Here is a 27,410-nt window from a genome sequence, read left to right as displayed (position 1 = left end):
TTTACTTGTACGTATTTACTATTCTATTTATTTTATTAGTGGTGTGCATTTAGCTTTAATTCTATTTGTTCTGACGACTTGACACCTGTCCTTGTGTTTTGTTTTGTCGTCTGCCCCCCCCCCCCCCCTTCTAGACTGTGAGCCCGCTGTTGGATAGGGACCGTCTCTAGATGTTGCCAACTTGGACTTCCCAAGCGCTTAGTCCAGTGCTCTGCACACAGTAAGCGCTCAATAAATACGATTGATTGATTTAGCTTTAATTCTATTTGTTCTGACGACCTGACACCTGTCCTCATGTTTTGTTTTGTCGTCTGTCCCCCCCTTCTAGACTGTGAGCCCACTGTTGGGTAGGGACCGTCTCTAGATGTTGCCAACTTGGACTTCCCAAGCGCTTAGTCCAGTGCTCTGCACACAGTAAGCGCTCAATAAATACGACTGAATGAATGACTTGCCAAAGAGAAGTGGCGGAGCTGGGATTAGAACCCAGCAGCATCATCATCATCACCAATCGTATTTATTGAGCGCTTACTATGTGCAGAGCACTGTACTAAGCGCTTGGGAAGTACAAATTGGCAACATATAGAGACAGTCCCTACCCAACAGTGGGCTCACAGTCTAAAAGCATCCTCGGGGGACCGGGAGAGGCAGGGGGTTACTGTACCCGCTTCACAGAGGCGAACACTGAGGCCTAAAGAGGCTGAGTGATTTTTCCCAAGGTCACCCAGCCGGTCTGTGATGGAGCAAGATTCGAACCCAGGCCCTGGCCCACTTTCCTGACCGTCAGTTCCACACTCTTTCCACTAGGTGGCGCCACCTGTCCGTCCATGAAAATGCGCGTTTATGTGCTTGCCTCCAATCTGGCCCTTAATAATAATAATGATAATAATAATAGTAATGGCATTTGTTAAGCGCTTACTATGTGCAAAGCACTGTTCTAAGCGCTGGGGAGGATACAAGGTGATCAGGTTGTCCCACTTGGGGGTCACAGTCTTCATCCCCATTTTACAGATGAGGGAACTGAGGCCCAGAGAAGTTAAGTGGCTTGCCCAAAGACACACAGCTGACAATTGGCGGAGCCGGGATTTGAACCCATGACCTCTGACTCCAAAGCCCGGGCTCTTTCCACTGAGCCACGCTGCTTCTAGGGGGTGAGGGGGGCGGTCCACATTTGGAGAAAAACCTTCCAAGGGATTCACCATCCCCCAGGGCCTCACCCAGCTCCTATAAGGGGGAAGCAGCGTGGCTCAGTGGAAAGAGCCCGGGCTTTGGAGTCCGAGGTCAGGGGTTCGAATCCCGGCTCTGCCACTTGTCAGCTGGGTGATTTTGGACAAGTCACTTCACTTCTCTGGGCCTCAGTTCCCTCATCTGGAAGACGGGGATGAAGACTGTGAGCCCCCCGTGGGACAACCTGATCGCCTTGTAACCTCCCCAGCGCTTAGAACGGTGCTTTGCACATAGTAAGCGCTTAATAAACGCCATTCTTATTTATTATTATTTATTACAGCCATGGCAAGCCAGCAAGTCCACCCCCATGCCGCGGGCCCAGGCTGGGCTTTTTTTTTTTTTTTTAATGGCATTTATTAAGTGCTTACTATGTGCAAAGCACTGTTGTAAGCGCTGGGGTAGATACAAGGCCGCAAAGATAGGGCATCGCCTGCCCTCCAGCAGAGACGGAGAGAGGCACAGGGCGAGAGAGAGGGGCCAGAGGGAAAAGGGAAAGGAGGAGGTGCCATGCCAGGCGGCGTCAGTGTGTCTGTGTGTCTGTCTTCCTGGTAGGAGCCGTGGAACCCCCAGCATGTGCCAGCCTTGTTCTCCACCTTCTGTGGGCTACTGGTCGCCCTCTCTTACCACCTGAGCCGGCACAGCAGCGACCCGACCGTGCTGCTGTGAGTCGCCGGCCCGGGACTCCTCCATCCCTGCCAGGGCCTAGTCCAGGAGTCATCATCACCTCCGCGGCTTCGGTACCAACCGTGCCCATGCCCGGAGCCGATCCCACCTCTTGGGCCTCCCCACCTGCCTCCTTGGCTTCCCCGGCCTTCCTGCCCTCTCTGTCTTGCGGCCTTCCCGCCCGCCTGGAAGATCTGGAAAAGGGGCTGGTGTGTTGCCAGACACTCTCAAACGCCCTCGGCTGTGGGGCGGGTTGCGGGGAGGAGAAATCCTTCCTGCCTCTCCCTGGTTCTCTCTGGTTTCGGGGATCATCGTCATCACTGATCGTATTTATCGAGCGCTTACTGTGTGCAGAGCACTGTACTAAGCGATTCGGAAGTACAAGCTGGCAACATATAGAGACAGTCCCTACCCAATAGTGGGCTCACGGTCTAGAAGGGGGAGACAGAGAACAAAACCAAACATACTAACAAAATAAAATAAATAGAATAGATAGGTACATGTAAAATAAATAAATAAATAGAGTAATAAATATGTACATACATATATACAGGTGCTGTGGGGAAGGGAAAGAGGTAAGATGAGGGGGATGGAGAGGGGGACGAGGGGGAGAGGAAGGAGAGGGCTCAGTCTGGGAAGGCCTCCTGGAGGAGATGAGCTCTCAGTAGGGCCTTGAAGGGAAGAAGAGAGCTAGCTTGGCGGATGGGAAAAGGGAGGGGGATGGAAGGAAGATGGCGGAGAGTGAAAATTGAAATGGTTTCCCGGTGGCTCGAGTGGTCGGGTGGGAAGGGCAGGACTGGAACGAAAAAGGGACCGGCGGGGAGATCCCGAGCTCGGTTCTGTCCGCCCTTCTTCTGGCAGGTCCCTTTTCCAGGGCAAATCGTGCCCTCGCCTCCCGTGTCCAGCCTGGGCCGAGTCCCCGTCCGACCCGCTGCCCGGGAAGATGAGAGAGTCTGTGGTGAGGGCACGGTGCGGTACCGGCCTGGGATGGGGAGTAGCCGGGGAAGACGTCTGGGGAGCAGCCTTCCCGTCTGCCCGGATCTGTCCGTCCGTCCCTGGGTCAGGTGTGGGAGGGAACAGCAGGGTGGATCCTGATAGATAAGGGAGGGAGAGAGGCCTCGACTCCCTTCGCAACCCACCCACCCCCAATCCCACTCGACAGAAGGAGATCCTGAAGTCAGACCTGATCGTGTGTGCAGCCATGATGGTTCTGGCCTTCGCCGTCAGCGCCAGCACGGTCTTCTTGGCACTGCGGGTATGTGGGTGCCCACCCGGGGTCCTGGCCCTCTGCGTCCTCCCTCCCTCCTGCCTGGGGTCCCAGCCCCCTCCTCCATCCTCCCTCCCTCCGATCCGCTTGAGGTCCTCGCCCCCTCCCTTCCCAAGACTAGTCCCTTGGGAAAGAGAGGAGAGAGGGTTTCTGGGAAGCGCCCTGTGGTGTCCAGATGCCCCTGGGGAGGGGTCGCTGCGGGGGGTGAGGGACAGCTGGAGAGGGAACTTGTACTTCCCAAGCGCTTAGTACAGTGCTCTGCACACAGTAAGCACTCAATAAATACGATTGATGATGATGATGATGACATGAGGGTTTGAACAACCCGTGGGCCCTGCCCACATGGAATCTAGGAGGGCGAGAGTGGCCAGAGGGAAACGTTGGGTCCACCGTAGCGAACGGTCTCCCCTCCCTGCCGGTGCCCACCGGTGCCATCCGACGCCCGCAGCCATTCCTGAGCACGGCCCTGTTCGCCCTGGCCGGGGCCGTGGGCTTCACCACCCACTACCTGCTCCCCGAGCTGCGCAAGCACCACCCTTGGATGTGGCTGGCCCACCCTCTCCTCCGCAGCCACGAGCACCGCCAGCGCCATGTGAGCGGTGAGCGGACCCCTGCCCGCCCCGCACCCCCCCCCTCACCCCACCCACCCGACACCTCCACCACCCCCTCCTCCGGAGCCACAGGTACCGGCGACGGTGACCGGATCCCCGCCATCCCGCCCTCCTACTCCTCCCCTCAACCGCCACAGCCCACCTTTCCCTCCCATGCCGAGCACTCACGATCCGAGCCCACGATCCGAGGTTTGCCCCTGGGGTCATATGGATGCAGGGTTGGGGTCACCTCATCCCTAAGGGCTTCTGCAGAACTGGGCCCTGCCCGGACACGACCATCCTGGAGCGGGAGGGACGGTTGCCGGTCCAGGGACCAGATGTCACCCTGGAGACAGCCATGGACCGCCCATTGCCCGGAGGTGGCTGTGCCACTCGGCTGATGGACCTCGAGCTTAGGGGCTGTGCAGGGCTCCCGCGGGGGCAAGGGGTAAGCAGCGTCCGCCCATCTCTGCTCCGTCCTCCACAGAGCCCGCCCGCCTGATGTGGTTCGAGCGGCTTTACGTGTGGCTGCAGTACCTGGAGAAGTTCGTCTTGTACCCGGCGGTCGCCTTGCACGGCCTCACCATCGACGCCTTCGCCGTGAGCGTCCGCCGCGTGCCGGCCAGCCGGTACGTGCCCGGGGTCTGCCCCCTGCCAGGCCTCGGGTCCCACGCGACGGATCGGCCGAGCATCCCTCAGACCCGCCGCCCCCAGCTCCTCGCTCGGCAAATACGGCGACGCCGGCCGCCGCTCTGGGCTGGGCACCCGTCGGGGGCCCGGTACGTACCACTGGCCGCTCCCCTTCACGCCGGCCCTGGTGAGGCCCGTCTGCCTGTCTTGTCTTCCCACAGCTGCGAGGTCTTCCTGCTGACCGTGGCCGGGATGAAGCTGCTGCGGACGGCCTTCTGCAACCCGGTCCACCAGTTCCTGGTCCTCGGCTTCACTGTCCTCTTCTTCCGCTTCGACTGCAGGGGTGCCTCCGAGAGCTTCCTGCTGAACCTCTTCGTGGTGTCCATCCTGTTCGGCAAGGTCTGGAGGGGTTGGGGGTGCGGCGCTGGCTCTGAGGCCGCCCTGATGGGTCCTCCTCCCCAGCTCCCTGTCCCCCGCGCCCTCCGTCTCCGCTCCTAGCCCGCCCCTGTGCTTTCAGCTGGATGACCTGCTCCACAAGCTGCGGTTCGTGCTGGCCTACGTGGCCCCGTGGCAGATCGCCTGGGGCTCCTCGTTCCACGTGTTCGCACAGCTCTTCGCCATCCCCCGTATCCTTCGGCGGCCTCCCTCTCCCCTCCCTCCACCGCCCGGGGCCCAGAGCCGGAGGTCGGAGGTCGGTGGGATGGCCTGTTCGACCTTGACGTGTGGCGTCAGACTCCGCCGTGCTCTTCCTCCAGACGTTGGGCACGGCCGCCCTCTCGGCTCCCCTCAGCCCGTTCCTGGGGAGCGTCATCTTCCTGGCCTCCTACGTGCGGCCCGTTCGTTTTTGGGAGAAGGACTACAGGTCAGTTCCTCAGGCCGCCCTCACGGATTGTCTGGCCCCCGGGTCCCGAGCCCCCTGAGCACTCTGGCAGTCGGTGCCCAATCTGGGTGGCCCCTGCCCTCCAAACTCCCCGGCTTACAGAGTCTGTGTGGGGCACCTCCTGCCCACTGCAATGCCCCCGGGACTCAAAGACAGTCAGGCACAGGTGGCTACAGCTCAATAGGGTGTAGCCTTCCTTCCCCTTCCTTCCTCTCCCCCTCGTCCCCCTCTCCATCCCCCCATCTTGCCTCCTTCCCTTCCCCACAGCACCTGTATATATGTATATATGGTTGTACATATTTATTACTCTATTTATTTATTTATTTATTTTACTTGTACATTTCTATCCTATTTATTTTATTTTGTTGGTATGTTTGGTTCAGTTCTCTGTCTCCCCCTTTTAGACTGTGAGCCCACTGTTGGGTAGGGACTGTCTCTATGTGTTGCCAATTTGTACTTCCCAAGCGCTTAGTACAGTGCTCTGCACATAGTAAGCGCTCAATAAATACGATTGATTGATTGATTGATTGTAGCCAGATGCCCCGACCGTGACCGGGATGGTGAGAGTGGCAGCCCAGCAATCTGAGGTGATCGGCTGCCACCCTGTCTCAGTTGTCCCCCCAGTCCGTCAGTCAGTCAATCGCATTTATTGAGCACTTACTGAGTCTAGAGCGCAGTCCTAAGCCCTTGGGAGAGTACAACAGAACAATAAAACAGACACTTCTCTGCCACAGTGAGCTCCCAGTCTAGGGAGTGCTCTGCACACAGTCAGCGCTCAATAAATACGATTGAATGGAAGGGAGGAAGACAGACATTAATAGAAATAAATTAGGGATATGGACCTAAGTGCTGTGGGACTGGGAGTTGGGGGGTGAATCATCATCATCATCATCATCAATCGTATTTATTGAGCGCTTACTATGTGCAGAGCACTGTACTAAGCGCTTGGGAAGTACAAATTGGCAACATATAGAGACAGTCCCTACCCAACAGTGGGCTCACAGTCTAAAAGGGGGAGAATAAAGGGAGAGAGGGTGACACAGAAGGGAGTTGAAGAAAAGACAGTGTGGGCTTAGTCCGGGAAGGCCTCTTGGAGGAGATGTGCCTTCAATAAGGTTTTGAAGGCTGGGAGTGTCATGCCCAGCCCGAGATCTGCCCCAGGCTCTAGTTGGGGGACCAAGATATGCATTTGTATGTGCGTGTCTGTGTGTATGTATGTGTAAGTGTATGTGTGGGCTTCTAGCACGATCCCTGATAAGACTCTTCTTCCTCTTCCCCCTCCTCCTCCCTCTCCCCTTCCCCCCTCTTCCTTTTCCCCTCGTCAATCAATCAATCAGTCATATTTATTGAGCGCTTACTGTGTGCAGAGCACTGTACTAAGCGCTTGGGAAGTACAAGTTGGCAACATAGAGAGACAGTCCCTACCCAACAGTGGGCTCACAGTCTAAAAGGGGGAGACAGAGAACAAAACCAAACATACTAACAAAATAAAATAAATAGAATAAACATGTACAAGTAAAATAGAGTAATAAATATGTACAAACATATATACATATATACAGGTGCTGTATATATGTCAGTCAGTCAGTCATTCATTCAATCGTATTTATTGAGCGCTTTCTGTGTGCAGAGCACTGTACTAAGCGCTTGGGAAGTCCAAGTTGGCAACATCTAGAGACGGTCCCCACCCAACAGCGGGCTCACGGTCTAGAAGGGGGAGACAGACAACAAAACAAAACATGAGGACAGGTGTCAAGTCGTCAGAACAAACAGAATTAAAGCTAAATGCACCTCATGGAACACATAGAATTAAAGCTAAATGCACCTCATGGAACAAATAGAATTAAAGCTAAATGCACCTCATTAATAAAATAAATAGAATAGTGAATATGTACAAGTAAAATAAATAGAGTAATAAATCTGTACAAACATATACAGGTGCTGTGAGGAGGAGAAGGAGGTAGGGTGGGAGGGATGGGGAGGAGGAGAGGAAAAAAGGGGCTCAGTCTGGGAAGGCCTCTTGGAGGAGGGGAGCTCTCAGTAGGGCTTTGAAAGGAGGAAGAGAGCTCGTCCTGTTTTCCCCGCGCTCTCTCCCTTGTTCTCAGGACGAGGCACCTGGACAACTCTACCACCAGGCTGGCAACCCAAATCGAAAAGGACCCAGGTAGGAAACAGACCGCTGGGCTCGGCGGGGTCGGAGAAGCTCCTGGTGGCCTTCTGGGGTCAGAGATAGGCAGGAAGGAGCCACCGTCTCCATCCCCACGGGCTCTGAGCCGATCGGATCCCAAACGTGTGCATTCGGGATTCAAAATCCGGGATGGTGTCAATTCGCCAGTCAGGGGTCGTCGCTGAGGGCCTGCTTGGGTGGGTCGGGCTCCGAACCCCCCGGCAGCTTCTGGGAGTCCAGTCCGCTTCTCAGTGGTCAGTAGAAGCGAGAGACTCCGGCCTCGCCCTCGGGGCTCACCTACTCCCGGGGAGGGGAGGTAAGTAGGCAGGGTTTTTACCACTAAAGGGTCAGGAGCGGCAGAGACGGCAGCCAGAAACTGCCACGGTGGGATCTAGCTGGTCTGCACGTGGACATGGAGGACAATAAATACAATTGGATGAATGAGTGACAGAAGGTGGAAGCAGGAGTAGAGTGCGAGAAGGCATTCAGGGAAGGCCTCCCAAGGAGGAGGGGGACTTCCAGGAGGTTTCGAGGGTGGGGAGAACCGGGGCAGGGTGGATGGCGGCGGGCGAGGCAGAGGTGGGGAGAGTCGAGAACTTGGGGCGGGATGGAGCCGAGCGCTAGAGGAGCACAGGGTGCGAGCCGGATCGGGGTGGGAGTCCGGGCAGAGCCTGGAATGCCAGGGCTGGACCGGGACTCCCCTCGGAGAAAGACAAGCACAAACGCACTCATGGTCGAAGGGCCCAGAGAGGGCAAGCGTCCCGTCCGAGGCCACCCGGCATACACGTGCCACCGACCCGGCCGAGGCGGGGCCCGGGCCGAGGGAGGCTGCAGCGAGCTTGCCGGCCGGGGGACCGAGCGGCCGCCAGGGCTTTGGTCCCCAATTTAGGGGTCGACCAGGATAACAACCGCAACTCGGTCTTCTATGAGCACCTGACGCGATCGCTGCAGGAGTCTCTGTGCGGGGACCTGGCCCTGGGCCGCTGGGGCAGCTTCAGCGCCGGGGACTGCTTCATCCTGGCGTCCGACTACCTCAACGCCTTTGTCCACCTGGTCGAGATCGGGAACGGCCTGGTCACCTTCCAGCTGCGTGGCCTGGAATTCCGCGGTGAGACCCTGCGCCGGCCGGGGACCCTCCGGGCTTCCAATCAATCAATCGGTCAATCAGTCGGATTTATTGAGCGCTTACTGTGTGCAGAGCACTGTGCTAAGCGCTTGGGAAGTCCAAGTTGGGCTCACAGTGGGCTCACAGTCTGGAAGGAGTCTAGTCTCCCCTCTCCGCCTCTCTCTGCATCTCTCTTTTTCCATCCTCCATCTCTCTCTCTCTCCGTTGTTCCATCTCTCCATCTCAGTCAATTGTATTTATTGAACACTGACTGTGTGCAGAGCACATGGAAAAGCACAATGTGACAGATTCCCCGCCCACATCAAGCTTACAGTCTAGAGTCTAGTCTTCATTCATTCAACCGTATTTACTGAGCGTTTACAGTGTGCAGAGCACTGGACTAAGCGCTTGGGAAGTCCAAGTTGGCAACATCTAGAGACGGTCCCTACCCAACAGCGGGCTCACCGTCTAGAAGGGGGAGACGGACAACAAGACAAAAGATATTAACAAAATAAAATAGAATGAATAGGTACAAATAAAATAAATAGACGTACAAACGTATATACATAATGAGAAAACGAGATACAGGGACGAGGCAATAATTCCTTCAAGGCCACAGAGCAAACCAGGGGCCGGGTGAAAAACAGACTCTAGGGTCCTGACTTAAATCAGCCTTGGGATAATCACCCTCATCTCAGGCAAGAGCAGGGTGGGGGGTTAAAATTTTAATCAATCAATCAATCGTATTTATTGAGCGCTCACTGTGTGCAGAGCACTGTACTAATCATAACTGTGGTGTTTGTTAAGCGCTTACTACGTACCAGGCACTGTTCTAAGCGATGGGGTAGAGACAGGATCATAGGGATGGACGCAGTCCTCGTCCAGTGCTCAGCACGTGATAAGCGCTTAATCAATCAATCAATCAATCAATCGTATTTATTGAGCGCTTACTGTGTGCAGTAAGCATTACTACTACTGCTCCTGTTGTCTGGCTCTGGCTATCCCAGACTGAGCCCCCTCCTTCCTCTCCCCACAGCACCTGTATATCTGTATATATATTTGTACATATTTATTACTCTATTTATTTATTTCACCTGCACCTATTTATTCTACTTATTTTATTTGGTTTATATGTTTTGTTTTGTTGTCTGTCTCCCCCTCCTAGACTGTGAGCCCTCTGTTGGGTAGGGACCGTCTCTAGATGTTGCCAACGTGGACTTCCCAAGCGCTTAGTCCAGTGCTCTGCACACAGTAAGCGCTCAATAAATACGACTGAACGAATGAATGAATCACCCCATCCCCCCCGGCCGTGGACGCCCGCCGTCCGGCCGACCCCCGGGAGGGACATGGCATAGAGAAGCAGCGTGGCTCAGTGGAAAAGAGCCCGGTCTTTGGAGTCAGAGGTCCTGGGTTCAAATCCCGGCTCTGCCAATTGTCAGCTGTGTGATTTTGGGCGAGTCACTCCACTTCTCTGGGCCTCAGTTCCCTCATCTGTAAAATGGGGATTAAGATTGTGAGCCCCCCATGGGACAACCTCATCACCTTGTAACCTCCCCAGCGCTTAGAACAGTGCTTTGCACATAGTAAGCGCTTAATAAATGCCATCATTATTTATTTATTTATTTATTATGGCACATCCCTGGTCTCTAAGGCACAGAGAAGTTGGGTGACTTGCCCGGGGTCACCCAGCTGACAAGTGGCGGAGCCGGGATTTGAACCCATGGCCTCTGACTCCAGGGCCCAGGCTCTTTCCACTGAGCCATGCTGCTTCTCTGCATATATATATATATATATATATATATATATATATATATATATATATATATACTATATATATATATATAGTATATTATAATAATAATGGCATTTATTAAGCACTTACTATGTGCAAAGCACTGTTCTAAGCGCTGGGAGCATAGAAGGTGATCAGGTTGTCCCACGGGGGGCTCACAATCTTAATCCCCATTTTACAGATGAGGCAACTGAGGCACAGAGAAGTTAAGTGACTTGCCCAAAGTCACACAGCTGGCAAGTGGCGGAGCCGGGATATATATAGTATATATATTTGTACAGATGTAGTACTCTATTTTACTTGTTCATATTTACTATTCTATTTATTTTGTTAATGATGTGCACCTAGCTTTAATTCTGTTTGCTCTGCTGGCTCGACACCTGTCCACGTGTTTTGTTTTGTTGTCCATCTCCCCCTTCTAGACCGTGAGCCCATTGTTGGGTAGGGACCGTCTCTATATGTTGCCGACTTGTCCTTCCCAAGCGCTTAGTCCCGTGCTCTGCACACAGTAAGCGCTCAATAAATACGATTGAATGAATGAATAATGATAATAATGAAAATAATGATGGCATTTAAGCGCTTACTATGTGCACAGCACTGTTCTAAGCGCTGGGGGGGATACAAGGTGATCAAGTTGACCCACGTGGGGCTCACAGTCTTAATCCCCATTTTACAGATGAGATAACTGAGGCTCAGAGGAGTTAAGTGACTTGCCCAAGGTCACACAGCAGACATGTGGCGGAGCTGGGATTCGAACCCATGACCTCTGACTCCAAAGCTCGGGCTCTTTCCACTGAGCCACGCTGCTTCTCTGAATGAATGAATTTATCTTATTTTGTTAGTATGTTTGGTTTTGTTCTCTGTCTCCCCCTTCTAGACTGTGAGCCCGCCGTTGGGTAGGGGCCGCCTCTAGATGTTGCCGGCCTGTCCTTCCCAAGCGCTTAGTCCAATCAATCAATCCATCAATCGTATTTATTGAGCGCTTACTGTGTGCAGAGCACTGTACTAAGCGCTTGGGAAGTCCAAGTTGGCCACATATAGAGATGGTCCCTACCCAACAACGGGCTCACAGTCTAAAAGGGGGAGACGGACAACAAAACAGAACATGTGGCTCTTATCTTTCAGGATGAGTTTTGGGTCAAGTACAAAGGTGAGTAGCACGGCCTTCCCGGCTGGGAGGAGGACACTGGGGGCCCACCGTGGGGCTGCTTAGCCCAGGGCCTTTGAGACCTACCAGAAACCTACTAGACACCCTGCCATCCGACCATCCTTTTTAGACTCCCCTTTTAGACTGTGAGCCCCACTGTTGGGTAGGGACTGTCTCTATATGTTGCCAATTTGTGCTTCACAAGCGCTTAGTACAGTGCTTTGCACATAGTAAGCACTCAATAAATACGATTGATGAAGATGATGATGACCATCCCACGGCCCCGCCCGAATACAAGAGAGCTCACCTCCTCCAGGAGGCCTTCCCAGACTGAGCCCCTTCCTTCCTCTCCCCCTCGTCCCCCTCTCCATCCCCCCATCTTACCTCCTTCCCTTCCCCACAGCACCTGTATATATGTATATATGTTTGTACATATTTATTACTCTATTTATTTATTTATTTATTTAATTTGTACATATCTATTCTATTTATTTTATTTTGTTAGTATGTTTGGTTCTGTTCTCTGTCTCCCCCTTTTAGACTGTGAGCCCACTGTTGGGTAGGGACTGTCTCTAGATGTCGCCAATTTGTACTTCCCAAGCGCTTAGTACAGTGCTCTGCACATAGTAAGTGCTCAATAAATACGATTGATGATGATGATGTGGACGGGTGTCCAGTGCTCCGCACACAGTAAGCGCTCAATAAATACGATTGAATGAATGAATGAATGACCTCCGCCCTTCGCCCTCCTGCTGGGCCAGCAGCAGGAGGTGGAGGCCCACCTCCAATTGAATACGAATGAATGAATGAATGAATGAATGAATGAATGAATGACCTCTGCCCTTCGCCCTCCCAGGTACCTACTGCCAGCAGCGGGAGGTGGAGGCCATCACGGAGGGCGACGAGGCGGACCGGGGCTGCTGCTGCTGCCGGCCGGGCCACCTGCCTCACCTGCTGTCGTGCAACGCCGCCTTCAGCTTGCGTTGGCTCAGCTGGGAGGTGGCCCGCGCTCAGTACGTGCTGCGGGGCTACAGCGTCTCCGACAGCAGCGCCGCCACCATGTTGCAAGTCTTCGACCTGCGCCGGATCCTCGTCCGCTTCTACGTCCAGGTGCGGGCCCCACTCCGTCCCGGAGGGCACCGCCGACCCTCCCACCGACGGCCCGCGGAGGGGGACAGGTGGGGAAACCGAGTCCCGCGGGCAGGCCACCGAGGAGTCCCGCGACATCTGGTTTCCAGGATCAATCAGTCGTATCTACTGAGTGCTTACTGTGTGCAGAGCACTGGACTAAGCGCTTGGAAAGTCCAAGTTGGCAACATCTAGAGACAGTCCCTACCCAACAGTGGGCTCACAGTCTAAAAGGGGGAGACAGAGAATGAAACCAAACATACTAACAAAATAAAATAAATAGATGTGTACAACTAAAATAAATACGTACAAACATATATACATATATGCAGGTGCTGTGGGGAAGGGAAGGAGGTAAGATGAGGGGGATGGAGAGGGGGACGAGGGGGAGACCCACTCCCAACTCCGGGCCCGCGGGGCTCCCGGGACCGATCTCCCCCGGCAAACCTCTTGACCGAGGTTTGTAGACCTTCTAGACTGTGAGCCCACCCCTTCTATCAATCAATCAGTCAATCGTATTTATTGAGCGCTTACTGTGTGCAGAGCACTGGACTAAGCGCTTGGGAAGTCCAAGCTGGCAACATATAGAGACAGTACCTACCCAACAGTAGGCTCATAGTCTTAAGGGGGAGACAGAGAACGAAACCAAACATACTAAAAAAATAAAATAAACAGAATAGATATGTACAAGTAAAATAAATAGAGTAATAAATATGTACAAACATATATACATATATACAGGTGCTGTGGGGAAGGGAAGGAGGTAAGATGGGGGGGGATGGAGAGGGGGACGAGGGGGAGACCCACTCCCAACTCCGGGCCCGCGGGGCTCCCGGGACCGATCTCCCCTGGCAAACCTCTTGACCGAGGTTTGTAGACCTTCTAGACTGTGAGCCCACTGTTGGGTAGGGACCGTCTCTATGTGTTGCCAACTTGGACTTCCCAAGCGCTTAGTACAGTGCTCTGCACGCAGTAAGTGCTCAATAAATTTGATTGATTGATTGACTTAAAGCTAGGAATTAGAAACTAGTCCCTTCTAGACTGTGAGCCCACTGTTGGGTAGGGACTGTCTCTATATGTTGCCAACTTGTACTTCCCAAGCGCTCAGTACAGTGCTGTGCACACAGTAAGCGCTCAATAAATTTGATTGAGTGATTGACTTAAAGCTAGGAATTAGAAACTAGTCCCTTCTAGACTGTGAGCCCGCTGTTGGGTAGGGACCGTCTCTATGTGTTGCCAACTTGGACTTCCCAAGCGCTTAGTCCAGTGCTCTGCACCCAGTGAGCGCTCAATAAATTTGATTGAGTGATTGACTTAAAGCTAGGAAGCGCTCAATAAATACAATTGATAGATTGACTTTAGGAATTAGAAACTAGTCCCTTCTAGACTGTTAGCCTGCTGTTGGGTAGGGACCGTCTCTATGTGTTGCCAACTTGGACTTCCCAAGCGCTCAGTCCAGTGCTCTGCACACAGTAAGTGCTCAATAAATACGATTGATTGATTGATTGATTGATTGAATGGAGCCAGACAGGGGGACTCCAGGACCCCCCTACCCCCGATGCGGCGCCCCCCGGGCCTGAATCCTCCCAGCTGAGCCCGGAGTGGGGCGTGGAAGCGGCGGGGCTCAGTGGGAAGAGCCCGGGCTTTGGAGTCAGAGGTCATGGGTTCGAATCCCGGCTCCGCCACTTGTCAGCTGGGTGACTGTGGGCGAGTCACTTCACTTCTCTGGGCCTCAGTTCCCTCACCTGTAAAATGGGGATTAAGACTGGGAGCCCCCCGTGGGACAACCTGATCCCCTTGTATCCCCCCCCAGCGCTTCGAACAGTGCTTTGCACATAGTAAGCGCTCAATAAATATGAATGAATGAATGACGCCCGCTGGCGCGGCCCGTTCCTCTCTCGGCAGAGCATGATCTACTTCGTGGTGAGCTCGCCGAAGCTGGCGCTGTGGATTCACGACGAGTCCCTCCTGCGGCCGCTGCAGCCGTACGCCAAGTGGCACCACATCGAGCGCGACCCGGCCCTGTTCGGCCTCCACGTGGACGACGACTTCGTGCCCTGCCTCCAGGGCATCACCCGGGCCAGCTTCTGCACCGCCTACCTGCAGTGGATCCAGTTCTGCGCCCAGAAGCGGCAGGAGGTTCTGCCTAATTTAATTAATGAAGGATGTTCTCCCTAATTTCCACCCCGCCTAGCGCTCAGCGCGCCCCAGGGGCGTCCAGTCTAATGGTTCTAATCATCATCAATCGTATTTATTGAGCGCTTACTATGTGCACAGCACTGTACTAAGCGCTTGGGAAGTACAAATTGGCAACATCTAGAGACAGTCCCTACCCAACAGTGGGCTCACGGTCTAAAAGGGGGAGACGGAGAACAAAACCAAACATACTAACAAAATAAAATAAATAGAATAGATATGTACAAGTAAAATAAATGGAGTAATAAATCTGTACAAACATATATACATATATACAGGTGCTGTGGGGAAGGGAAGGAGGTAAGATGGGGGGGATGGAGAGGGGGACGAGGGGGAGAGGAAGGAAGGGGCTCAGTCTGGGAAGGCCTCCTGGAGGAGGTGAGCTCTCAAAGTCACACAGCTGACAATTGGCGGAGCCAGGATTTGAACCCGCGACCTCTGACTCCGAAGCCCAGGCTCTTTCCACTGAGCCACGCTGCTTCTCTTGAGTGCCATCTGCTTATCTAATCCCCCACTTGTCTGCCCTGTGGCCCTGGGCAAGTCACTTTGCTTCTTCTAGACTGCGAGCCCACTGTTGGGTAGGGACTGTCTCTATATGTTGCCAACTTGTCCTTCCCAAGCGCTTAGTACAGTGCTCTGCACGCAGCAAGCGCTCAATAAATACGATTGATTGACTGATTTGGGCCGCAGTTTCCAGACGAGGATGAAGAATGAGCCCACTGTTGGGTAGGGACTGTCTCTACATGTTGCCAACTCGTCCTTCCCAAGCGCTTAGTACAGTGCTCTGCACACAGTAAGCGCTCAATAAATACGATTGATTGATTGATTTGGGCCGCAGTTTCCAGACGAGGATGAAGAATGAGCCCACTGTTGGGTAGGGACTGTCTCTACATGTTGCCAACGTGTTCTTCCCAAGCGCTTAGTCCAGTGTTCTGCACGCAGTAAGCGTTCAGTAAATACGATTGATTGATTGATTGATTGATTTGGGCCACAGTTTCCAGACGAGGATGAAGAACGAGCCCACTGTTGGGTAGGGACTGTCTCTATATGTTGCCAACTTGGACTTCCCAAGCGCTTAGTACAGAGCTCTGCACGCAGTAAGCGCTCAATAAATACGATTGATTGATTGATTGATTGAATGCGAGCCCCATACGGGACAGGGGCTGTGTCCAACCTGATTAACCGCGCTCTATCCCGGCACTTACTGCAGTGCTTGGCACGTACTAAGGCCTTCTAGACTGTGAGCCCGTTGTTGGGTAGGGCCCGTCCGTCTATGTTGCCAACTTGGACTTCCCAAGCGCTTAGTACGGTGCTCTGCACGCAGTAAGCGCTCAGTAAATACAATTGAATGAATGAATGAATGAACAAATTGCCTTTAGGATAAAAAACAAATAACGGGCGGCCGGCAGGCAGAACTAATGCCCTTCCCCTCTTGCCCGGCAGCGCCTGGACAGTGATGAAGACTCCCCACTGGTCACACTTTGCTTTGCCTTGTGCATCCTGGGACGGAGGACGCTGGGGGTGGCCGCCCACAACATGGCCATCAGGTATCTACTGCCCACCGAGGGGGCCGGGCCGGGGATCTGCCGCCGCCTCACCCGGCCCCAGTGACGCCCAACCCGGCCGGTGTTCCGCAGCCTCGATTCTTTCCTGTTCGGCCTCCACACGCTGTTCAAGGGGGATTTCCGCGTGGCCGTGAGGGACGAGTGGGTGTTCGCCGACATGGACCTGCTGCACAGGGTGGTCGCGCCGGCCGTCAGAATGTCTCTGAAGCTTCACCAGGTGCGTCCCGCATCCTCCCGACATCTGCCCGCCCAACTACTGCCCCTGCCCTCTGCCCCTACGCCATCCAGCCACTCATCCCGCCAGCCATTTAACCATCCACCTACCCAGCGACTCCCCCCTCATTCATTCATCATTCGATCATATTTATTGAGCGCTTACTGTACTGTGCTAAGCGCTTGGGAGAGCACAATGCGACAACAAACAGACACATTCCCTGCCCACAACGGACTGACTCCTAATCAGCCTTTGGTATGGAGCCTCCAGCCATTTAACCATCCATCTATCCAGCAACTCCCCCCTCATTCATTCATTCATCATTCGATCATATCTCCTGAGCGCTTACTGTACTAAGCGCTTGGGAGAGCACAATGCAACAACAAACGGACACATTCCCTGCCCACAACGGACTGACTCCTAATCAGCCCTTGGTATGGAGCCTTCAGCCATTTAACCATCCATCTATCCAGCAACTCCCCCTTCATTCATTCCTCATTCGATCATATTTATTGAGCGATTACTGTACTGTGCTAAGCGCTTGGGAGAGCACACTGCAACAACAAACGGACACATTCCCTGCCCACAACGGACTGACTCCTAATCAGCCTTTGGTATGGAGCCTTCAGCCATTTAACCATCCATCTATCCAGCAACTCCCCCGTCATTCATTCAGTCATCATTCAGTCCTATTTACTGAGCGCTTACTGTGCTGTACTAAGCGCTTGGGAGAGCACAATGCAACAACATACGGACACATTCCCTGCCCACAACGGACTGACTCCTAATCAGCCTTTGGTACGGTGCCTCCAGCCATTTAACCATCCATCTATCCAGCAACTCCCCCCCCATTCATTCATCATTCGATCATATTTATTGAGCGCTTACTGTACTGTGCTAAGCGCTTGGGAGAGCACACTGCAACAACAAACGGACACATTCCCTGCCCACAACGGACTGACTCCTAATCAGCCTTTGGTATGGAGCCTCCAGCCATTTAACCATCCATCTATGCAGCAACTCCCCCCTCATTCATTCATCATTCGATCCTATTTACTGAGTGATTACTGTACTGTACTAAGCGCTTGGGAGAGCACAATGCAACAAGAAACGGACACATTCCCTGCCCACAACGGACTGATTCCTAATCAGCCTTCGGTATGGAGCCTCCAGCCATTTAACCATCCATCTAACCAGCAGCTCCCCCCTCATTCATTCATCATTCGATCCTATTTACTGAGTGCTTACTGTACTGTACTAAGCGCTTGGGAGAGCACAATGCAACAACAAACGGACACATTCCCTGCCCACAATGGACTGACTCCTAATAATAATAATAATAATGATGGCATTTATTAAGTGCTTACTATGTGCAAAGCACTGTTCTAAGCGCTGGGGAGATTACAAGGAGGATCACAGTCTATTTATTACTATTTATTTATTACTCCATTTATTTTACTTGTACATATTTATTCTATTTATTTTATTCTGTTAATATGTTTGGTTTTGTTCTCTGTCTCCCCCTTCTAGACTGTGAGCCCACTGTTGGGTAGGGACCGTCTCTGTGTGTTGCCAACTTGGACTTCCCAAGCGCTTAGTCCAGTGCTCTGCACACAGTAAGCGCTCAATTGTGTGCAGAGCACTGGACTAAGCGCTTGGGAAGTACAGGTTGGCAACCTATGGAGACGGTCCCTACCCAACAGCGGGCTCGCAGTCTAGAAGGGGGAGACAGACAACAAAACAAAACATATTAACAAAAATAAAATAGAATAAATATGTACAAATAAAGTAAATAAAAGAAATAAATAACTAGAGTAATAAATACGTACAAACAACTTATTGAGAGCTTACTGTGTGCAGAGCACTGGACTAAGCGCTTGGGAAGTACAGGTTGGCAACCTATGGAGACGGTCCCTACCCAACAGCGGGCTCGCAGTCTAGAAGGGGGAGACAGACGATGAAACAAAACATATTAACAAAAATAAAATAAATAGAATAAATATGTACAAATAAAGTAAATAAAAGAAATAAATAACTAGAGTAATAAATACGTATAAACAACTTATTGAGCGCTTACTGTGTGCAGAGCACTGGACTAAGCGCTTGGGAAGTACAGGTTGGCAACATATGGAGCCGGTCCCTACCCAACAGCGGGCTCGCAGTCTAGAAGGGGGAGACAGACGATGAAACAAAACATATTAACAAAAATAAAATAAATAGAATAAATATGTACAAATAAAATAAATAAAAGAAATAAATAACTAGAGTAATAAATATGTACAAACAACTTATTGAGCGCTTACTGTGTGCAGAGCACTGGACTAAGCGCTTGGGAAGTACAGGTTGGCAACATATGGAGCCGGTCCCTACCCAACAGCGGGCTCGCAGTCTAGAAGGGGGAGACAGACGACGAAACAAAACATATTAACAAAAATAAAATAAATAGAATAAATATGTACAAATAAAATAAATAAAAGAAATAAATAACTAGAGTAATAAATATGTACAAACAACTTATTGAGCGCTTACTGTGTGCAGAGCACTGGACTAAGCGCTTGGGAAGTACAGGTTGGCAACCTATGGAGCCGGTCCCTACCCGACAGCGGGCTCGCAGTCTAGAAGGGGGAGACAGACGACAAAACAAAACATATTAACAAAATAAAATAGAGTTTTATCATTCCAACAGCCGCCCCGTCCCATTGAGCGGGGTGCCTGTGTGTGTCTCTCCTTCCATTCCATCCTCGTACTTCCCAAGCGCTTAGTCCAGGGCTCCGCACACAGTAAGCGCTCAATAAATACGATCGATTGATTGATTGATTGATTGAGCCAGAGAACCAAACCAAAGGTAAAATAAATCCCGCCCCGCTCCCCGGCTCCAGGACCAGTTCGCCTGCCCAGACGAGTACGAGGACCCGGCGGCCCTGTTCGAGGCCATGGGCGCCTTCGAGAGCACGGTGGTCGTCCGGCACGAGGGCGACCCGGGCTGGCGCCGCGCCGTGCTGGCCGGCCGCGAGGAACTGCTCACCCTCCGGCGCGTGGTGGACGAGGGGGCCGACGACTACAAGGTCATCCGGCTCCGGCTCGCCTACCTGACTTTCAAGGTCATCAAGGTACGGTCCGGCCCGCGACTGCCCTCGGAGACGGGGATGCCCGCTGGGGAGGGCGGTCGCGTCATCTAGAGAAGCTGAGAAGCGGCGTGGCCCAGTGGGAAGAGCCCGGGCTTTGGAGTCAGAGGTCATCATCATCATCAATCGTATTTATTGAGCGCTTACTATGTGCAGAGCACTGTACTAAGCGCTTGGGAAGTACAAATTGGCAACACATAGAGACAGTCCCTACCCAACAGTGGGCTCACAGTCTAAAAGGGGGAGACAGAGAACAAAACCAAACATACCAAAAAAAAAAAATCACCCCCAAGATGCTGGGGTTTTATTGTGGCCCGTCTGTTTGATCTAAGTTGCAATCAAAAGTCTCCCCCCTCATCAGTAATTAGCCCAATTAGTAATTAGCCCAATTAGGTCATGGGTTCGACTCCCGGCTCTGCTCCACGCCTGCTGTGTGAGCTTGGGCAAGTCACTTCACTTCTCTGAGCCTCAGTTCCCTCATCTGGAAAATGGGGATTAAGACTGTGAGCCCCCCCGTGGGACGACCTGATCACCTTTGTATCCCCCCAGCGCTTAGAACGGTGCTTTGCACATAGTAAGCGCTTAACAAATGCCATCATCATCATCATCATCTAGACCGTGAGCCCGTTGGTGGGTAGGGACCGTCTCTAGATGTGGCCAATTGGACTTCCCAAGCGCTTAGTCCAGCGCTCTGCACACAGTAAGCGCTCAGTAAATACGATTGATGATGATGATGATCTAGACCGTGAGCCCGTTGTTGGGTAGGGACCGTCTCTATATGTTGCCAATTTGTACTTCCCAAGCGCTTAGTACAGTGCTCTGCACATAGTAAGCGCTCAATAAATACGATTGATGATGATGATGATGATGAATGAATCCAAGGTGGATCACGTCCAAGGGGCCTCCGGAGGAGGGGAAATGATCTCCTTCTACAGTCCCCGGTGCTAAGTGAGATTGTGAGTCCACTGTTGGGTGGGACCATCTCTATATGTTGCCAATTGGACTTCCCAAGCGCTTAGTACAGTGCTCTGCGCACAGTAAGCGCTCAATGAATGAATGAATCCAAGGTGGATCACGTCCAAGGGGCCTCCGGAGGAGGGGAAATGATCTCCTTCTACAGTCCCCGGTGCTTAGCACAAAGTGATGCTTTATAAGTACCACAACTCATCATGGTCACATCATCTAGACCGTGAGCCCGTTGGTGGGTAGGGACTGTCTCTATATGTTGCCAACTTGGACTTCCCAAGCGCTTAGTCCAGTGCTCTGCACACAGTAAGCGCTCAATGAATGAATGAATCCAAGGTGGATCACGGCCAAGGGGCCTCCGGAGGAGGGGAAATGATCTCCTTCTACAGTCCCCGGTGCTTAGCACAAATTGATGCTTTATAAGTACCACAAGTCATCACTGTCATCATCATATCAATCAATCAATCGTATTTATTGAGCGCTTACTGTGTGCAGAGCATCGGACTAAGCGCTTGGGAAGTACAAGTTGGCAACATCTGGAGACGGTCCCTACCCGACAGTGGGCTCACAATCTAAAAGGGGGAGACAGAGAACAAAACCAAACATACTAACAAAATAAAATAAATAGAATAGATATGTACAAGTAAAATAAATACATAAATAAATAGAATAATAAATATGTACAAACGTATATACATATATATACTATAAATACAATTGAATGAATGAATGAATGACTGTCTCTATATGTTGCCAACTTGTACTTCCCAAGTGCTTAGTACAGTGCTCTGCACACAGTAAGCGCTCAATAAATACGATTGATTGATTGATTGATATACATATAGTTATGATGACGAGGACGATGGTGACCTGCAGAGAAGGACAGCGTGAACCGGTAGCCCGGCCCCTTGGCCTCCCAATCCTTAATTCACAGGGACGCTGTTGACGACTCAAGTCAGTCCTCGCCCAGCACCGTACCAGGTGCTGGGGGTATAGAGGAGATCATCACATAGGACACGATCTCCGGCCCACCTGGGGCTCGCTGTCTCAACTGGTGGGAGAGCAGGGACCTCGGCCCCATTTTGCACGTGAGGAAACGGAGGCCCAGAGAGGTTACCCGAGGTCACCCAGCGGACCAGGGGCAGAGTTGGCTCCCGGCTCTGCCCTCTTTCCCCTCGGCCTCGCTACTTTTTGGATGCCAGGCCCTCTCCGGCCTCCCCTGAATCTCTCTTCAATGAATCCCCTTTGCCCCCAGTCTCTGGGGGGTCCCTATGAGTCTCTGGACTTCCAGGTGGCTCAAGCACATGAGTCAATCGGTTGTATTTATTGAGCACTTACTCTGAGCACTGTACTAATCAATCAATCAATCAATCAATCATATTTATTGAGCGCTTCCTGTGTGCAGAGCACTGTACTCCTCCAGGAGGCCTTCCCAGACTGAGCCCCTTCCTTCCTCTCCCCCTCGCCCCCCTCTCCATCCCCCTCATCTTACCTCCTTCCCTTCCCCACAGCACCTGTATATATCTATATATGTTTGTACATATTTATTACTCTATTTATTTTACTTATACATATCTATTCTATTTATTTTATTTTGTTAGTATGTTTGGTTTCGTTCTCTGTCTCCCCCTTTTAGACTGTGAGCCCACTGTTGGGTAGGGACTGTCTCTGTATGTTGCCAACTTGGACTCCCCAAGCGCCTAGTACAGTGCTCTGCATACAGTAAGCGCTCAATACGATTGATTGATTGATTGATTGATTGATACTAAGCGCTTGGGAAGCACAAGTTGGCAACATCTAGAGACGGTGCCTACCCAACAGCGGGCTCACAGTCTAGAAGGGGGAGACAGAGAACAAAACCAAACACATGAACAAAATAAAATAAATAGAATAGATATGTACAAGTAAAATAAGTAAATAAATAGAGTAATAAATACGTACAAACATATATACAGGTTAAGACTGTGAGCCCCATGTGGGACAACCTGATCGCCTTGTATCCCCCCCAGCGCTTAGAACAGTGCTTTGCACAGAGTAAGCGCTTAACAGAGAAGCAGCGTGGCTCGGTGGAAGAGCCCGGGCTTTGGAGTCGGAGGTCAGGGGTTCGAATCCCTGCTCCGCCAATTGTCATCATCATCACCATCAATCGTATTTATTGAGCGCTTACTGTGTGCAGAGCACTGGACTAAGCGCTTGGGAAGTACAAATTGGCAACATATAGAGACAGTCCCTACCCAACAGTGGGCTCACAGTCTAAAAGCTTGTCAGCTGTGCGACCTTGGGCAAGTCACGTCACTTCTCTGGGCCTCATCTGGAAAATGGGGATGAAGACCGGGAGCCCCACAGGGGACAACCTGATCGCCTTGTAATAATAGTAATAACTATGGTATTTGTTGAGCGCTTACTATGTGCAAAGCACTGTTCTAAGTGCTGGATTCCCACCCCCAGCGCTTAGAACAGTGCACATAGTAAGCGCTCAACAAATACCATCGTTATTATTATTAACAAATACTAAGCACTTGAGAGAGTACAACGCCCCTTCCTTCCTCTCCCCCTCGCCCCCCTCTCCATGCCCCCATTCTTACCTCTTTCCCTTCCCCACATATATGTATATATGTTTGTACATATTTATTACTCTGTTTATTTATTTATTTATTTTATTTGTACCTATCTATTCATTTTATTTTGTTAGTATGTTTGGTTTTGTTCTCTGTCTCCCCCTTTTAGACTGTGAGCCCACTGTTGGGTAGGGACTGTCTCTAGATGTTGCCAATTTGTGCTTCCCAAGCGCTTAGTCCAGTGCTCCGCACATAGTAAGCGCTCAATAAATACGATTGATTGATTGATTGATTGATACAACAGAACCCTACGAGTCCCTGGCCGTTGTCCAGACGGGGCCTGAGGAAGCAAGCCGTGCCCCCTCTGTACGCTTCTTCTCTCGCCCTCCTCGGCCCCCACGGGCGGCAGGTGAACCGGGAGTGCGTCCGGGGGCTGTGGGCCGGGCAGCAGCAGGAGCTCGTCTTCCTGCGGAACCGCAACCCGGAGCGCGGCAGCATCCAGAACCACCGCCAGGTCCTGCGCAACCTCATTAACTCGTCCTGCGACCAGCCCCTGGGCTACCCCGTCTACGTGTCCCCGCTCATCACGTCCTTCCTGGGCAGCCACGACCAGCTGGGGCACGTCTGGGGCGGGCCGGCCGGCCTGGGCCGCCTCGGGGCCTGGCTCCGCGGCCGCTGGCGCAGGTGGGTTCCCCGGCGGCCCCGTGGCACCCCTTCGGCCTGGGACCTCACCGGGACCCTGTGGGCATCCATTTAGAGAACCAATCAATCGTATTTATTGAGCGCTTACAGTGTGCGGAGCACTGGACTAAGCGCTTGGGAAGTCCAAGTTGGCAACATCTGGAGACGGGCCCTACCCGACAGCGGGCTCACGGTCTAAAAGAGAAGCGGCGTGGCTCAGTGGAAAGAGCCCGGGCTTTGGAGTCGGAGGTCATGGCTGCGGAGCACTGGACTAAGCGCTTGGGAAGTCCAAGTTGGCAACATCTAGAGACAGGCCCTACCCGACAGCGGGCTCACGGTCTAAAAGAGAAGCAGCGTGGCTCAGTGGATAGAGCCCGGGCTTCGGAGTCGGAGGTCATGGCTGCGGAGCACTGTACTAAGCGCTTGGGAAGTCCAAGTTGGCAACATCTGGAGACGGTCCCTACCCGACAGCGGGCTCACGGTCTAAAAGAGAAGCAGCATGGCTCAGTGGAAAGAGCCCGGGCTTTGGAGTCGGAGGTCATGGCTGCGGAGCACTGGACTAAGCGCTTGGAAAGTCCAAGTTGGCAACATCTAGAGACAGGCCCTACCCGACAGCGGGCTCACAGTCTAAAAGAGAAGCAGCGTGGCTCAGTGGAAAGAGCCCGGGCTTTGGTGTCAGAGGTCATGGGGTCGAATCCCAACTCCACCACGTCTGCTGTGTGATCTTGGGCAAGTCACTTCACGTCTCTGGGCCTCAGTTACCTCCTCTGTAAAATGAGGATTAAGACTGTGAGCCCCACAGGGGACAACCTGATCACCCTGTATCCTCCCCAGCGCTTAGAACAGTGCTTTGCACATAGTAAGTGCTTAACAAATGCCTATTATTAGTAGTAGTAGTAGTAGTAGTATTAAAAGAAGCAGCGTGGCTCACTGGAAAGAGCCCAGGCTTTGGAGTCAGAGGTCATGGGTTCAAATCCCAGCTCCGCCACTTGTCGGCTGGGTGACTTTGAGCAAGTCACTTCACTTCTCTAGGCCTCAGTTCCCTCACCTGTAAAATGGGGATTAAGACTGTGAGCCCCCCGTGGGACAACCTGATCACCCTGTAACCTCCCCAAGGCTTAGAACGGTGCTTTGCGCATAGTAAGCGCTTAATAAATGCCATTATTATTATTATTGTAATCTCCCCAGCGCTTAGAACAATGCTTTGCACATAGTAAGCGCTTAAGAAATGCTATCATTATTATTATTATTATCCATTTCCCCCACCAGAAACCAAGCCACAACTGCACCCTAAGCTATGGTCTGGGTCCAGTCGTCAATCGATTTTTCTGAGTACTGTGCGCAGAGCACTGTATTAAGTACTTGGGAGAGTACACTATAATAATAATAATAATAATAATAATAATGGCATTTATTAAGCGCTTACTATGTGCAAAGCACTGTTCTAAGCGCTGGGTAGATTACAATAATAATAATAATGGCATTTATTAAGCACTTACTATGTACAAGGTGATCAGGTTGTCCCACGGGGGGCTTCACAGTCTTAATCCCCATTTTCCAGATGAGGGAACTGAGGCCCAGAGAAGTCACCCAGCTGACAATTGGCGGGATTTGAACCCATGAACTCTGACTCCAAAGCCCGCGCTCTTTCCAGCGAGCCACGATACATTCCCTGCCCGCAGTGAGCTTACGGCCTAGAGGAGGAGATGCCCGTTAATATAAATAAATTACAGATAGGTCCATAAGTATGAACGTACGTCTAGGTGGATCCCCACAAGGTCTCAGAGCCCGGCTTCAGCTCACCATGCCGGGTGCCCGCTGTATACGGGGCACTGTGTGGGTGCCCACATCATGCCGGGTGGGTGTCCACTTTGTGCGGCGTTCTGTGCCCTGGGCACCCGCTGCGTGCTGAGAGCTGTGTTGACTGTACCCCTCAGGATGCAGAAGGACTGCCACGCCGGGCAAAGTGGCAGTGGGCATATCGAAGAGGGCGATGGCAGCAGGGGTGGCGCGGCCGGGGGGATGTCGGGCAGCGGCGAGGATGGCTCCGGCAGCAGTAGCAGGCCCAGCAGTGCCGAGCATTCCCGGGAAGCGGGCTCTCCATGGCAGACGGCGGCCCGGGATGGTTCCCGGCGGCACGCAGGTGGGTGTGGAAAGAGGGAGCCCGGGCGAGGGGTACCTCACCTTGCACCCCAGGGACCCTTGTCTGGTGTCGGGGCAGCTGGGCACGGCTGCTTCGGCGTGGGCCCTGGTGAGAAACCCGAGCCCCGTCCGCATGGGACCCCCGGGCCGCAAATCCGGCTTCCTCATCCTGTATTGAGCGCCTCCCATTCATTCATCCACGTTTATTAAGCGCTTACTCTGCGCAGAGCGCTGTACCAAATGCTTATTTGATTTTGTTAGCATAATAATAATAATAATGGCATTTATTAAGTGCTTACTATGTGCAAAGCACTTGTGCAAGCACAAGGTGATCAGGTTGTCCCACGGGGGGCTCACAGTCTCAATCCCCATTTTACAGATGAGGGAACTGAGAGAAGTGAAGTGACTTGCCCAAAGGCACACAGCTGACAGTTGGCAGGGCCGGGATTTGAACCCATGACCCCTGACTCCAAAGCCCGGGCCCTTTCCGTTGAGCCACGCTGCTTCTCCATGTTGTTGTTAGTATGCTTGGTTTTGTTCCCCGTCTCCCCCTTTTCGACTGTGAGCCCACTGTTGGGTAGGGACCGTCTCTAGATGTTGCCAACTTGGACTTCCCAAGCGCTTAGTCCAGTGCTCAGCACACAGTAAGCGCTCAATAAATACGATTGATTGATTGATTGGGAGGGTTTGGTGCAACAATTGACACGTTCCTTGCCCACAAAGAGCTCGGTCTAGAGGGAGAGGCGGACAGGACTATAAATAAATGAATTAAAGATACGGGCATAAGTGCCGGAGGGCTGGGAGGGGGGATGAAAGAAGGGAGAGGGAGAAAAGAGGAAAGGAGGGCTTAGTCAGGGAAGGCCTCTTGGAGGAGACGTGCTTTCAATAAGACTTTGAAGGGGGAGAGAGTCATTGCCAGCCTCCCGAGTGTTGGACGCTGTACTGAGTACCCCCGGGGTACTTTTAGACTGTGAGCCCACTGTTGGGTAGGGACTGTCTCTCTATGTTGCCAACTTGGACTTCCCAAGCGCTTAGTCCAGCGTTCCGCACACAGTAAGCGCTCAATAAATATGGCTCATATTTAGTGGGCGCTCAGTAACTCCCGCTGACGGACTGATGGAACAATCAATCAATCAATCAATCATATTTATTGAGCGCTTACTGTGTGCAGAGCACTGTACTAAGTGCTTGGGAAGTACAAGTTGGCAACGTATAGAGACAGTCCCTACCCAACAGTGGGCTCACAGTCTAACCAATGGTGGGCTCACAGTCTAAAAAGCGATATCAGTATGTATATATGTTTGTACATATTTATTACTCTATTTATTTATTTATTTATTTTACTTGTACATATCTATTCTATTTATTTT

The 27,410-nt window shown here is 52.1% G+C and overlaps 1 protein-coding gene across 3 annotated transcripts in view; it reads left to right on the top strand.

Annotated features, from left to right (window-relative positions):
- Positions 1 to 27,410, top strand: part of PCNX2 (pecanex 2) — a 58,386-nt gene that overhangs the window by 25,761 nt on the left and 5,215 nt on the right. For 2 of the 3 annotated variants that reach the window (XM_038760976.1, XM_038760975.1), the window contains exons 15-31: positions 1,777 to 1,886; positions 2,749 to 2,845; positions 3,050 to 3,142; positions 3,603 to 3,753; positions 4,232 to 4,373; positions 4,596 to 4,773; positions 4,892 to 5,000; positions 5,107 to 5,236; positions 7,360 to 7,418; positions 8,311 to 8,529; positions 12,322 to 12,575; positions 14,499 to 14,732; positions 16,233 to 16,336; positions 16,427 to 16,571; positions 19,448 to 19,678; positions 23,627 to 23,901; positions 25,836 to 26,041. In XM_038760976.1, coding sequence (XP_038616904.1) covers positions 1,777 to 1,886; positions 2,749 to 2,845; positions 3,050 to 3,142; positions 3,603 to 3,753; positions 4,232 to 4,373; positions 4,596 to 4,773; positions 4,892 to 5,000; positions 5,107 to 5,236; positions 7,360 to 7,418; positions 8,311 to 8,529; positions 12,322 to 12,575; positions 14,499 to 14,732; positions 16,233 to 16,336; positions 16,427 to 16,571; positions 19,448 to 19,678; positions 23,627 to 23,901; positions 25,836 to 26,041 — 2,737 coding nt within the window. Of the gene's footprint in view, positions 1 to 1,776; positions 1,887 to 2,748; positions 2,846 to 3,049; positions 3,143 to 3,602; positions 3,754 to 4,231; positions 4,374 to 4,595; positions 4,774 to 4,891; positions 5,001 to 5,106; positions 5,237 to 7,359; positions 7,419 to 8,310; positions 8,530 to 12,321; positions 12,576 to 14,498; positions 14,733 to 16,232; positions 16,337 to 16,426; positions 16,572 to 19,447; positions 19,679 to 23,626; positions 23,902 to 25,835; positions 26,042 to 27,410 lie in introns of those variants that run through there. The other variant, XM_038760977.1, reaches the window with a different exon arrangement.

The sequence above is a fragment of the Tachyglossus aculeatus genome, chromosome 19, assembly GCF_015852505.1.
Source record: "Tachyglossus aculeatus isolate mTacAcu1 chromosome 19, mTacAcu1.pri, whole genome shotgun sequence".
Classification (NCBI taxonomy): Eukaryota; Metazoa; Chordata; class Mammalia; order Monotremata; family Tachyglossidae; genus Tachyglossus; species Tachyglossus aculeatus.
This window is presented reverse-complemented; position numbering and strand designations above follow the sequence as displayed.